General features: G+C 42.1%; 1 protein-coding gene across 5 annotated transcripts in view; it reads left to right on the top strand.

The window, feature by feature from the left end:
* Window positions 1–13,148, top strand: part of ULK4 (unc-51 like kinase 4) — a 708,846-nt gene that overhangs the window by 161,351 nt on the left and 534,347 nt on the right. For all 5 annotated transcript variants that reach the window (XM_044293413.1, XM_044293414.1, XM_044293410.1 and 2 more), the window contains exon 19: window positions 6,549–6,632. In XM_044293413.1, the coding sequence (XP_044149348.1) occupies window positions 6,549–6,632 (84 nt within the window). The remainder of the gene's footprint in view (window positions 1–6,548; window positions 6,633–13,148) is intronic.

Here is a 13,148-nt window from a genome sequence, read left to right as displayed (position 1 = left end):
CCTAGGCTCATCAGAGCCAATACATTCTAATACTGTACGGAGCTCATCCCTAGTCGTGACTATATCTATCTCCACTGCTCTGAAAAAGTATTCATACCCCTCGAATATTGCAAGAAGCAAGTATGTAAGAAGTGAAAAGTGAAGAAATGATGCATGGTTTTCAAAGTTTCTAATAAATAAAAATCTGCAAAGTGGCGCATGCATTTGTATTCAGCCCCCTGTACTCTGATACCCCTAAATAAAATCCAGTGTGACCAATTGCCCTTAGAAGTCAACCAATTAGTAAATAGTCTCCCTGTGTGTAATTTATTCTCAGTATAACTACAGCTATTCTGTGAAGGCCTCAAAGGTTTGTTAGAAAACATTACTGATCAAACAGCATCATGAAAATCGGGGATCAAGTTGTGGAGAAGTGTTAAGCAGGGTTAGGTTATAAAAAAAATATCCCAAGCTCTGAACATCTCACAGAGCACTGTTCAATCCATCATCCAAATGGAAGGAGTTTGTCACAACTGGAAACCTACCAAGACATGGCTATCTCCTTTAACTGACAGCCCATACAAGGAGAGCACCAATAAGAGAAGCAGACAAGAAGCAAGCCCATTGTCACTCTGAAACAGCTGCATTGATCCACAGCTCAGGAGGGAGAATTTGTCCACAGGACAACTATTAGTCGTGTACTCCACAAATCTGACCTTTATGGAAGAGTGGCAAGAAGAAAGCCATTTTTAAAAGCTAGCTATAATAAGTCACATTTGCAGTTTGCCCAAGCCATGTAGGGGACACAGCAAATATGTGGAAGACGGTGCTTTGGTCAGATCAGATGAAAGTTTGACTTTTTGGCCTAAACGCTGTGTGGCGGAAAACTAACACTACACATAACCCTGAACACACCATCCCCACACATCATGCTGTTGGGATAATTTTCTTCAGCAGGGACAGGGAAACTGGTCAGATTTGATTGGAAGATGAATGGAGCTAAATACAGGGCAATCGTGGAGGAAAAACTGGTAGAGGCTGCAAAAGACTTGAGACTGGGGCGGAGGTTCATCTTCCAACAGGACATCGACTCTAAACATACAGTCAAAGCTACCTAAATCCCATTGAGAATCTGTGACAAGACTTACTTGAAAATCACTGTTCACAGACGCTCTCCATCCAATCTGATTGAGCTTGAGATATTTTGCAAAGAAGAATGGGCAAAAATGTCAACATCTAGATGTGAAAAGCTGGTAGAGACGTCTCTGCCCAACCAAGCCTCCAATTTATCCAGATCCATCAGTAGCAGTATTGTTATGTTGGCGGCCTTGTGTTCACCACTGTACCACTCTTCCAGGTGGGCATGGATTCTGCTCCACTTACCCTGCCACAGCTGTCGGTCTTGCAGTCCAGACCTGCTGTCCTTACTCTGCCCTCCTGTCGTGGGTGTGACCTCCAGAATCCTCTGCACCTGTTCCTCTGCTGTCTATAGGGCACGCATGCTTTCCAACTGGCTCCTAAAAGGCCAGTGGACACCCTAATTCTCCCCCAGCCTTTGGATATTTAAACAAATGATTCGACTTGCTCTGCACTTCCGTGCAGCTGGCACTTCCAGGATCGCGTGCCGTACATTGAGCACGTAATCTTAGCCTGGTTTTAACCCACAACGCATGCGTGAGAATGAATCTCTTGCTAGGCACCAGGCTTTAGTCAGTCGTTTTTTTGACGCACTGCTTTTCATCTGGCATTTTATTTTCCTAAGTGAATACAGTGGAGAAAAAAAAATATTGAATAAATTTACCTTCTCCTCTTCACTCTACATTTCCTCCCTCACCACTCTTTAAGGGCCTACACTTTCAGGGCTAACCTTTTTACTACTTAAATAATTGAATTACATTATACGGTTAGTTTTACTCTCTTTGGCAGTAAGCATTTCTGTCTCCAGCTTGCCTGCCTTTATCTGTTTTTTTTTTTTTACATATTCTATTTTATTCCTTATAGTTTTTTCAGTGCTTTTTCACTAACTTTCCGTTTTAGTAATTTAAATGCTTTCTTTTTGTTATTTTTTGCCCACTTTACATTTCTATTTATCCATCTTGTTTTTGCCAGTTCCTAACCCTTTTATGTTTTTTGGGCACCATCCTCATGAAGGACAAACCAAAACATTGCTGATAGCATTCATATCATTGACACTCTCAGGAATACAGCTTATGGTTATTTGCTTACATTCAGTAAATCCTATAGATTTTCAAATATGCTGCTCCTTTCCATTTATCCTGTTCTTAAAGGGACACTGACAGGGCCAATAAGCATATTGAGGTATATATATGGCAGTACAGGTCTTACAATGGGTATTACAATCATCTAAGTATCCCCCCTGTCCACATTATACATACAGTAAACTTAAGTTTTATAACCTGCTCCAACGGTCTTCAATCTGCCCAAGGGGCGGTGTTTTACCTCTCTTGCGCCCAGCCAGCCTCCCCCAACTGCCGCTTTGAAGCGCCGCCCAGCTCATGAATATTCAGTTTGCTGGGCGGCTTCTGCGGTCCCCACTCTGAAGCGCTGCGCTTAACAGTGCCCGGCGCATGCGCCGGATCTTGTGAAGTCCGGTACAGTAAGCGCCGCCCAGCTCATCAATATTCACTTCGCTGGGCGGTGCTTACTGTCCCCGACTTCACAAGATCCGGCGCATGCGCAGGGCACTGTTCAGCGCAGCGCTTCAGAGCGGGGACCGCAGAAGCCGCCCAGCAAACTGAATATTCATGAGCTGGGCGGCGCTTCAAAGCGGCAGTTGGGGAGGCTGGCTGGGCGCAAGAGAGGTGAAACGCCACCCCTTGGGCAGATTGAAGACCGTTGGAGCAGGTTATAAAACTTAAGTTTACTGTATGTATAATGTGGACAGGGGGGATACTTAGATGATTGTAATACCCATTATAAGACCTGTACTGTCATATATATATACCTCAATATGCTTATTGGCCCTGTCAGTGTCCCTTTAAAATTAGATATATCAGGACATCTAGACCGACTTTTCACCCTCTCAAAACCTAGATCATGTTCTACTTTATGATGTAAACCAATGCTATTTGTTTGTCTCTGTGACATATCAAAAGTTTTACCAATGCTGAGTAACTCTTTAAGAGATCATGAATATACTGTGGTACCCATTTATCTTCAATAGTCCCATAGAGATAAATGAAGTGACAGCGTAGATGCGAAAACCTTGCACAATTCACTCTTGGGGTCCCTTGTTCCTGTGGGGTTCCATCAGTTGGCCCCTTTAAATATATACTGCTGAGTAATAATTTACTATAAAATGACTTTCTTTAGTTGGATAGGGTTTAAGGGATATTGAGCTAAATTTTATGCTGCTTTGTACAAAGTTTGACTTTGGTTTGCATATTGGTAGCAGGATCGATTAAGCATTGAATAACACAGACTGCTGTTTCAGTGAAATATTTTGCTCAATATAAGGTAACTCTAGATTGGCAACATACATTTTAAGGTTAACAGAAAAGCATTAACTTCTGTCAGTGTTTGGCAAGCATTTCTTAAAAAGATAATGATCCTGTCATTTGTATCTGTGAAGTCATTGGATGTCTTCTGGTGCTTTACAGCATGAGATATTTCCAGTGTTTCGGCGATCACTTCTAACATCTTTTTAGATGCGTTCTCTCTTAGATTCTCATTGTCATTGCTTCTCAATATTGCACCATAAGACGTTCATTTATCAAAGTGACGAAGCATAGATTTAGAGATTGTCATAATTGTGTTCATAAGTCCCATTTTTTCTGACTGCACTGTTGGTGTGCATCCCCAGTAAGCTTCTCCAATAAAGTTGATTTAGTCAACAGAAAGGGGAATAGTAGTGTTTCCAAATTGAAATATAAAAATATACATGTAGTTTCCTGAAAATAGGACATTCGGGGCCCAGAGGCATAGCTCAAAGCTCTTGGGCCTAGATGCAAAATATGTACCAGAACACCTCTAGCCATCATAGTACTACCGTCCCATTATGTGGCAGAGAGGCCTTTGGGCCCCCTCAGGCAGAAGGGCTTTGGTCCAACTGCAGCCACTACACCCACTTTCGCTGTTCCTGTGTTCATCATTCTGTAGTTTGGCTGGTTATCAATTATTATGCACCACTAATTACATAGTACGAGAACTACTGGAAGAAATTACAGTTCTCTTTCTTTGAGACACAAAGGTTCCTTTTTTTGCCTGTACTAACACTGTTTCTTAGTGTCCCTGCCCCTGCTGTAATTCATTTAAAGAGCGGACCTGCAAAACCGCTAACAGGACTACACTATATACAGTAGGGGAGCTTCTTGAATGGTCAAGAAATCAAAGTTTTGATGCTTCAAGAGCCAGGATCACAGGTGCGCAGGAGACATTCTCTTCCAGTGCATTGCCCTTAGAGTGATTTCTATGTTTTATACAAGTGAAATCCGTATACATTAGCAGCTTAAAGCTGCTAATGTATACGGATTTCTATGTTTTATACAAGTGTATGTCCAATAAAAATTTTGTGATTCTATATTACATGCTGAGTCTAGTTTTGGGTTAATACTTATATTGACATTGGCTTGCTTTGGACCTCTCTCCCTGTTTTGTGATTTGGTACTGTGATTCACGTTTGGTTCTGACTTTGGCTTTGCTTTTTCGCCTACCTTCTGTCTCATGATTTTGTACTGTACTGTCCGCCCGGTTCCAACCCATTCACGTACGACCAAGTTTTCTATGTTGTTCGTCCCTGTGTCTGTCTGTCTTGCACCTAGCAGAGCAGGGAACATCACCGTGTTCCTGCATACTGTGTTGACAAGAAGTCTCATCAGTTTATCGGTTCACAAAATGCAAAGTGAAAGAACAGAAATAAATCTAAATCATATCAATAATCAGTGTAGCCACACTTTGCCTTCAAAACAACGTTTTCTAGGCACAATTGCATAAAGCTTTTAAAGGGACTCTGCAGGGAGGTTGTTTCAGACATGGAGAATTAACTGCAGATATTCTGTTGATGTAGGCTTACTAAAATCCTTCTGTCTCTTCATGTAATCCTAGACAGACTTGATACTAGACAGCCTAGATGATGTTGAAATCACTTTCAGGACTCTTTGTTCTTTTAACTGTATGTTTGGTGTCATTGTCCTGCTGCAGAATACATTTGGGGCCAATCAGATACCTCCCTGATGATATTACGTGCTTTAGAAGAATCTTTGAGGTGTCCTTTCTGCTGCAGCTCTCTCCCGTTACTTGTCACAGCTTGGATATATGGCTGGTAGCGGTTAAGGGTTGGAAATGAGCGTGTGTGACCACCTCAGTGAGGTGGACAGAGAAATAAGGAAAAGAACAAATAGCAGGTGGTGCTATACAGATAGTGATTAACTCAGTGGCTATAGTAAAATATATAGTTTTGTGGGAAAAGATTCAGTATACATTATATTTCATTCCTTTAAAGACTCACTGTACTTTCACACAATTTAATTTAATATAGAATGGTGCAATTAGCAAATTTCTAAAACACTTCATTTAAATAAATCTGCCTGCATCTATCTGAAAAAAGCTGAAGTCATGGCCACTCGGGGTCTCACATCCGCCTAACTTTAAGTCCACTGCATGTTATCAGGCAAGATCCGTCTTTAGTAACAGAGACTCAGAAGACAACAGAGGGGGGGGATCAGATGAGCTGAACTATGGAGCCTGATAAAAGAAAAACGTTATACTGCTTCTGTAAGTATGATCTCCCATCTCCTTATCAGCTTTCTGAGCTCCCTAGAATAAAACAAACATAGTGGGTAGTAAAGGAAGAGAGGTAATTGCATACAGTGCTGGTAAATAACACAGAAGGGAGACACTCCCTGCTTGTGAGAGAAATGCATCTAGCTGTGCAAGTGAAACAGGGAATAATATGGCGAAGAAAGACATTCGGGAAGCTCAAAAAAGACCTGCTCCTTCACAGTTATCATTCCACAATGAAGCACAGTGATTAAGTAAACTTTTTTCGAATACTCAAATTCCTGCTTTTTGGGGGATTTGAAGTCAAGGGGGTTGTTCTGTCAGTGACTGACAGCTATATCTGTATGCACAGTCATAGAGGGAAAGCTGTCAATAACCGGTAGGACCGCCTCCTTTACAAGCCCGGAATGAGCACAGATCTCTATGAATAAATTACAAGCTATACTGAATCTTTTCCCATAAATCTACTTATTAGTATTCTCTTGTCATACTGCTCTATAACATGGTGCCTTCAGCTCAGACACCATGTTCAACATGACAGGTTTTCTTTAACTGATTAATTACCGTACATGAAGTATTCAGATCCATGCGCAGGTTTAAAAAATAAATAAATAGACATATATACTGTACATATTTCTATTTATTTATGTCATCAGATATTTTTCAGTTGACCAATTAACTCCTTTTAATTTAAATGTGTTGGCGAGATACCATTGAACTTTATACTTTCTTAAATGCAAAGAAAATCTATGGAAACGAATAAATATTCTTAATACCATTTTGTGGTAGACGTGTTTTTCAGATTTATTACTACTTCTGTTTTATTACAGGAGGAAAAAAGAGCTCACCCCAGAGAGCTCTGGACCATTCCCCTGGCTGCATTCACTCTGCTAATGAGGTGCCTTCGGGAAGGGGTAAGGCTTTTTTATTGTCCTCTCTAGAAATCCTCCACTGTAATAACCCCTCAGGCATTATGTGAGAACTGTAGCCTGCAGCAGTGCAGTATCTTGTCAAGCAAGTATAGCTCCAGAATTTAAATAGCACTAACCCGGCAATGGACCGCTGCGCAGGAAAAAAAAAAAAAAAAAGATAAATTTACTTTTCCCTACAGCTTGAAATTAACACGTTGTTAATTAACGCCAAACCAAGACATAAGAACTAAATGTTCTTCTGAGACAGAATAACGCCGCTGATTATGATTGGAAGTGAACAAGCCACAGCCATGAAGCTATCCATCGATTTCTAAAGTGAGAAAATAAAATGACATGTTCTAGATGGCTGTGGTGTAACAAATAACTCCTGTGTGGCCTTCTAAAGTATAAAAGCACGAGTCCAGTGCCGCAGTCTCCATTTCTTTTAATGGCTCACGTGGCATTAGAAAAGGTTTCCTTATAAATGAATTTGCTTAAACATGAAACGCACATCCCCCTCGGCCCCTGCCTCAATTAGGGAGAATAACATATAATCACCATATAAATTGGTTGCTCTCGTAGTTTCTAAAAGCCCACTTGACATTGTTTCTGCTCTCGGCAAAGCCCAAGGCGAAAAACATTCCTCCCTTGGCTGGAAAAATCTTGATAAACATTGTTCTTTTTGACATGATTATAGCTTGCAGATCAGTAAATGGGAGAACATTGTTAAGGCTTAATACAAAATAAAATAAAAAACATTTAAGACGTTGTGCATTCTCCTGGAAAACACTTAACATTTTTGGACTCCTTCCAGAATACTGTAATGAACATGTAGCTTGCTGTCAGTGCATGACATGTAGGCTCATAGATGTCTGGAGTAAATTCTGCACTTACATTGTAACACATTTCTACCCCTTTCACAGGGGCATTGGTTACACTTTGTCATTTAATAAAACATAGGCATGCCAGGGCTTAACTCTGATTATTGCCATCCCTATAGCCTTTCTTTGGCTGTTCTAACATATAACTATTTGCGTCTAGTAGCTTCTCAAATGGACTGCTACTACCTAGATCCAGATGAGTGAAATTGCCATAATGGATGAAATATTAAGACCCTTTTCAGGTATTTGCAGTGTAAATGGATCAGATGTATCTTTTTATGATGCTGGAATACATCTTGTAAATGTTGGTTATGTTGGAGATGCTTCTAGTTCCCAATGTAATAGAAAGTGGAAAGTATTGCCAAGTAACCAACACTTTATCATGTAATTAAAAGAAATCTGTTAATTAAAACCGTGAGAAGCATTAAAGGGGGTGTTCAAAGAATAAAAATAAAAAAAGGGCAGTATGGCCACAAGTGCCCTCTGGAATTCAATTACACTGATGAGCAAAAGGGTAACAATGTTTAGAACTTTTGGCTTTCAGGCTCCATATCTCACCATCCACTACAGCTTCGAACGTGAGTCTACCATCATTTTATAGACAAACATCTTACATCAGTTACATGACAAGAATCTGCATAACTAGTCATATGCTAAATAGTTGCAAGTCCAATTTATATATGAGATAGCCAAGATGTTTGTCTATAAAATGATGGTAGTCTCGCGTTCTAAGCTGTAGTGGATGGTGAGATATGGAGCCTGAAAGTCAAAAGTTCAAAACATTGCTACCCTTTTGCTCATCAGTGTATATTGCAGTCCTCAGGAACGCAGTTGATTGCTGCAGAGGGTCATGTGAGACAATGGCTCCCTTCCCCGCTGTTTATAAGTCAGTAAAACGGTGCAGGTGTTTGTGCCACTCTTTTGTATTTGGTTCTACTGGGGTGATATTTTGTGCAACACTATGGTATTGCTGGCCACACCTACTTTGTGTTGGCCCCACCCACAGCATGCTGCCACAGGTCCCTTTTGAGTTCCCAATCTGCCCCTGGACACCTCTATGACTACCTAATGCTTTGTTGGGGTACATGGTATTAGGTTGCTGAGAGTTTTCTTGATATCTGTCCTATATAAATGTGGAGTGTATTAGACAAAATACATAGTTAAAAACTAGAGGAAATAAAATGCACTTATTTGTTGCATAGAATATATAACCACATAAAAGTAAAAAAATAAAATAAATCATCTCAGTTTTAAAGTGATACATTTTTTAAATCTAGATACAAGTAAGAAATCCTTTTTCAGACATAAGGGTACTTTCACACTAGCGGCAGGACGGATCCGACAGGCTGTTCACCCTGTCGGATCCGTCCTGCCGCTATTTCGCCGTGCCGCCGGACTGGTGCTCCGGCCTCATTGACTATAATGGGGACGGGGGTCGAGCTCCGGCGCAGCACGGCAGTGCGCGGTGAGAGGCTGCCGGACTGAAATGTCGGACATGCAGTACTTTTAGTCCGGCGGCCTCTCGCCGTGCACTGCCGTGCTGCGCCGGAGCTCCGCCCCCCCCCCCCGTCCCTATTATAGTCAATGGGGACGGAGTGGCCGGATGGCGAAATAGCGGCAGAATGGATCCGACAGGGTGAACTGCCTGTCGGATCCATCCTCCTGCTAGTGTGAAAGTAGCCTAAGATTGTCTTCCTTTAAGTACATTATTCCAATCATGTTTGTATCTATGCAGATGTTATACCTGTCAATGTATATAAAGGTAAATGCAGATCATGAAGCAACATCTCCATTCTTTTATGGAATGATCTACTCTGAAAATCTACATTTTTCTTTCCTACTGAAAAATGTTTCCATGTTCCCTTCTGGAGGAGCTATATTACACTTGACATGCTTCAAACCGTTTTATGTTAAAGTGGGAATGCATTTACATTTAACATCTCACATTTCATTAAATATCGAGATAGACATTGTGACTCTTGTTGTATAGAGAGATTTATCAATTTAAATTAGATTATTGTCTTTTGAGCATGTACAGCCATGTGGTTCCTTAATGTGAAGAGAATCCTGCTGACATCTTTCTTGAGTTACATGTTGATATTTGTACCTAAGCTTCTATTGTAAATCCGTGGCCAGGTCTGCCCTCTAGATGTCTTTGTCTTGACCACAAATCATGCCCTCTTCCTGTTCACAGGTGAAAATAATGGCTGATACATAGTAACGTTTTTTTTAAATCAACCTCACAAGGAAGCTGTGGATACACCAAAGTTACGTAGAGGCGCCTCTAGATATCTTCGGCGATCCACCACCGAAGGTTATTAAAACCAGCGTCTTAGTAAATGACTTTTTTCAGTTCTACTGTGCATCTGTAGATCCCTAAAAAAGATTTGCACCTAAAATGAAAAAAATTAACTAAATTAGCAGACCTATTCCTTACAGAAGGACTGCCATTTTCTGAAATCATTCTTTCTTTCTTGTGATGCTCCTAAGACCAGGAAGTGTGGCTGTATGTGTTGTCACTGAAATAGATGGTAAGCTATCACACTAATGTATGCTGATTGTCCATATTGCTTCCTTTGCTGGCTTGATTCATTTTCCATCTCATTTTACACTTCTAGTTTCCATGGTTCAGACCACCCTGCCATCCATCAGCGGTGGCTGTGCTAGCACACTACAGGAAAGAGTGACGACCTCTCTGGTGGCTGGGACAGCGGGAGTGTGCATAGACTGGCACTTTTTCTTATAGTGGGCAAGCATGGCAACCACTAATAGATTGCAGGGTGGTCGTAACCATGGAAACGAGAAGTGTATAATGAGATGGAAAAATGAATCAAGCCAACAAAGAAGGCAATATAGACAATCAAAGTACATTAGAAAGTGCTTTGTATTTACTTTGTCGACATAATAAATGCCATTTGCTGAAGTGAGACAAAGCCTTTAATCACCTTCTTTTGTACTAATGTATTGCCATTTTATATATATATATATTTTTTTTTAACAATTCTTTATTTATCACGGCAAGCATGGTAAAAAAGACAAGAACAATATGCGGGCAACAGCCCAACAATCGAGGAGACATATGCAGTACAATGATATGCATAATCATGAATGTACAGGCGCGAATAAAGATAAGTTAGACAGACGGACCTAACAAGAGTAGAATGCGTGTCATGTAAGGAGGGTCAAATACCCCCGAGGCTCAACCACCCCAGACCACAAGACAAAGGTGGTATAGGCTAGGAGTGGTAAATAGAACAAGCATGATATACAATACAATATAGGGTGTATAGCACAAATAGTTAGTTATCAAAGGGGGAAGAGTTCACAGTAACTCCAGTAGAAAGGCCCAAGTTCCCCGACTCTGATTCCAACCAACCAAACCACGGTCCCCACATATCGTTAAACTTGTCGTGCGAGAGGGACTCCCAACTAGTTAGTTCTTCAAACCTGCAGATCTCGTGAACCTTTTGGGGCCATTTTATATTTTTGATAGAAATCCTCTTTAAAAGTAACAAAGGCTATAAAACATCTGTAACTGCCCTATTACTGTGAACACTGATGGATTGCGTGACATTAGAAAAACTGCTTATTATCCTGGACAATATCACTCCATGTCCATGAGCAAATTCCGATATTGCAGGCCTCATATTAGCCCACTTGAACAGTCATTCACTTATATAGGCAGGTGGTTTTATAATAATAAATAAAATGATAATAACATAGCACCAAAATATTTCATAGTGCTCCAACAAGAAATGTGCTTCCATCAGTGATTGTCTTGTTTGGTGGGAAGAACTTCAACGCTCACAGCACAATTTTTTCATTTAAAATGACAGACACTGTGGCAGAACTCAACAGTAGTGTTGAGCGAACCCGAACGGCAAAGTTTGGGGCCGCACCGAACTTTGCGAGTTTGGGGACCCGGACCCAAACCTGAACTTGGGGCCACAAAAGTTCGGGTTCGAGTTCAGTGTTCAGGCATTTAATAAAGCATGCTGAAAGCCAATCAACAAGCTTTTAAGCTGTGGTCACTTAGAAGCCATCACAGCCATGCCTAGTAATGGCATGTCTGTGATTGGCCGGTGCATCATGTGATCCAGCCTCTATATAAGCTGGATCACGTGTAGCACCGCCCATCAGCTCTGAGTAGTGCAGGGACAGGAAGCAGGCAGCTGAAGTGAGGGAGAGTGTTAGGAATTTCATCTGTCTATTTATTCTGTGGGTGACCTATAGTGATCTTTTGTGGGTGCAATCTTTGCCCCCCTGATGCAAAAATATAATAGTTAATCTGTCTGTTAGTTTGGTACAGAGGACACAGACGATACACCTCCCACAGAGGACAGCTTGAGCAACTACATGCTGCAGTGCCTGCGCAACGACCGCAGAGTTGCCCACATTCTAACCAATGCTGATTACTGGGTGGCCACCCTGCTGGATCTCTGCTACAAGAATAACATGCTGTCCTTAATTCCGTTTCTGGAGCATGATCAGAAGATGCGCGAGTTCATGCGCACGCTGGTAGATGCGCTGCTGATGGCATTCCCACCTGACAGCAGGGGTCAGTGGAAGCACAAGGCAAATGCAGAGGAGGAGGAACAAGAAGTCACTAACACAGCTGGGGCATCGCCAGCACCTCAGAAGGGAGGATTAGCATGGCTGAAATGTGGAAAAGCTTTGTCAGCACGCGACAACAACCAGCACCACCAGCTGATACAGAACGTCTTTGCAGGAGGCAGCATTTCAGCAACATGGTGGAACAGTATGTGTGCACACGCCTACACATACTGACTGATGGGTCTGCCATATTCAACTTCTGGGTCTCCAAATTGGGAACATGGTCTGAGCTTGCCCTTTACGCCTTGGAGGTGCTGGCCTGCCCTGCGTCGAGTGTATTGTCCGAACGTGTTGTAGGATAATGTCCTGGCCTCGGTGGAGTAAGAACCAGATCATTGCGGTTACAGCGGCGAATGCTGCTGGCGCAGCATGTCTGGGCCGATTCTTACTAAGAACAGGTAAAGAGCAGGGTGGGTGCCTGTTCCCCACTGCCAGCCCAGGTTTTTGGTGGAGCTGGGCCTTTGAAGAACCCAGCCTGCTGAAGATGGGGGGGGGGTTGTCTTGCTGTGCTGGAGATTTTGACAGACATAGTCAGTGCTGGTCAAGGAAAGACTGGGTCAGCACAAACTGAAGGATAGTCCTGGGACCTGTAGTGCTACTAGCCGAAGGGGCTCTGGCCTGAGGGAGACAGAGGCAGGTAGCCTAGAAGCCTGCAGGACCAGTGTGGTCTGTCCAGAAACAAGGTGACTCAAACCTGCTGTTTATTTGCTATGCGAGGACTTTTGTTTTATGCACTAGGTGGCTATGCTCCTGTGTGGTCTGCACATTGCCTGTTATGCCTTTGGTGTGAATAAAGTCACGGTGTATCACAAAGACTGTCTGTGATTGCCTCAATACTGCCGACCGTAGCCTACCACGAGCACATCCCCACAGTGTGTTTACCATGGCGGTGGGGTTGATCACAGACGCCTGTCTACAGCCAATGTGGACAAACTCACGTTCATTAAAACGAACCAGGCATATGGATTTCCTTTAGAAAATATTAGATGATAGTTAACACAGTTAACATGTTCCCTGGGCTTAA

Source organism: Bufo gargarizans, chromosome 5 (assembly GCF_014858855.1).
Source record: "Bufo gargarizans isolate SCDJY-AF-19 chromosome 5, ASM1485885v1, whole genome shotgun sequence".
Classification (NCBI taxonomy): Eukaryota; Metazoa; Chordata; class Amphibia; order Anura; family Bufonidae; genus Bufo; species Bufo gargarizans.
The sequence above is the reverse complement of the archived record's forward strand: the minus strand, read 5'-3'. Positions and strand labels throughout refer to the sequence as shown.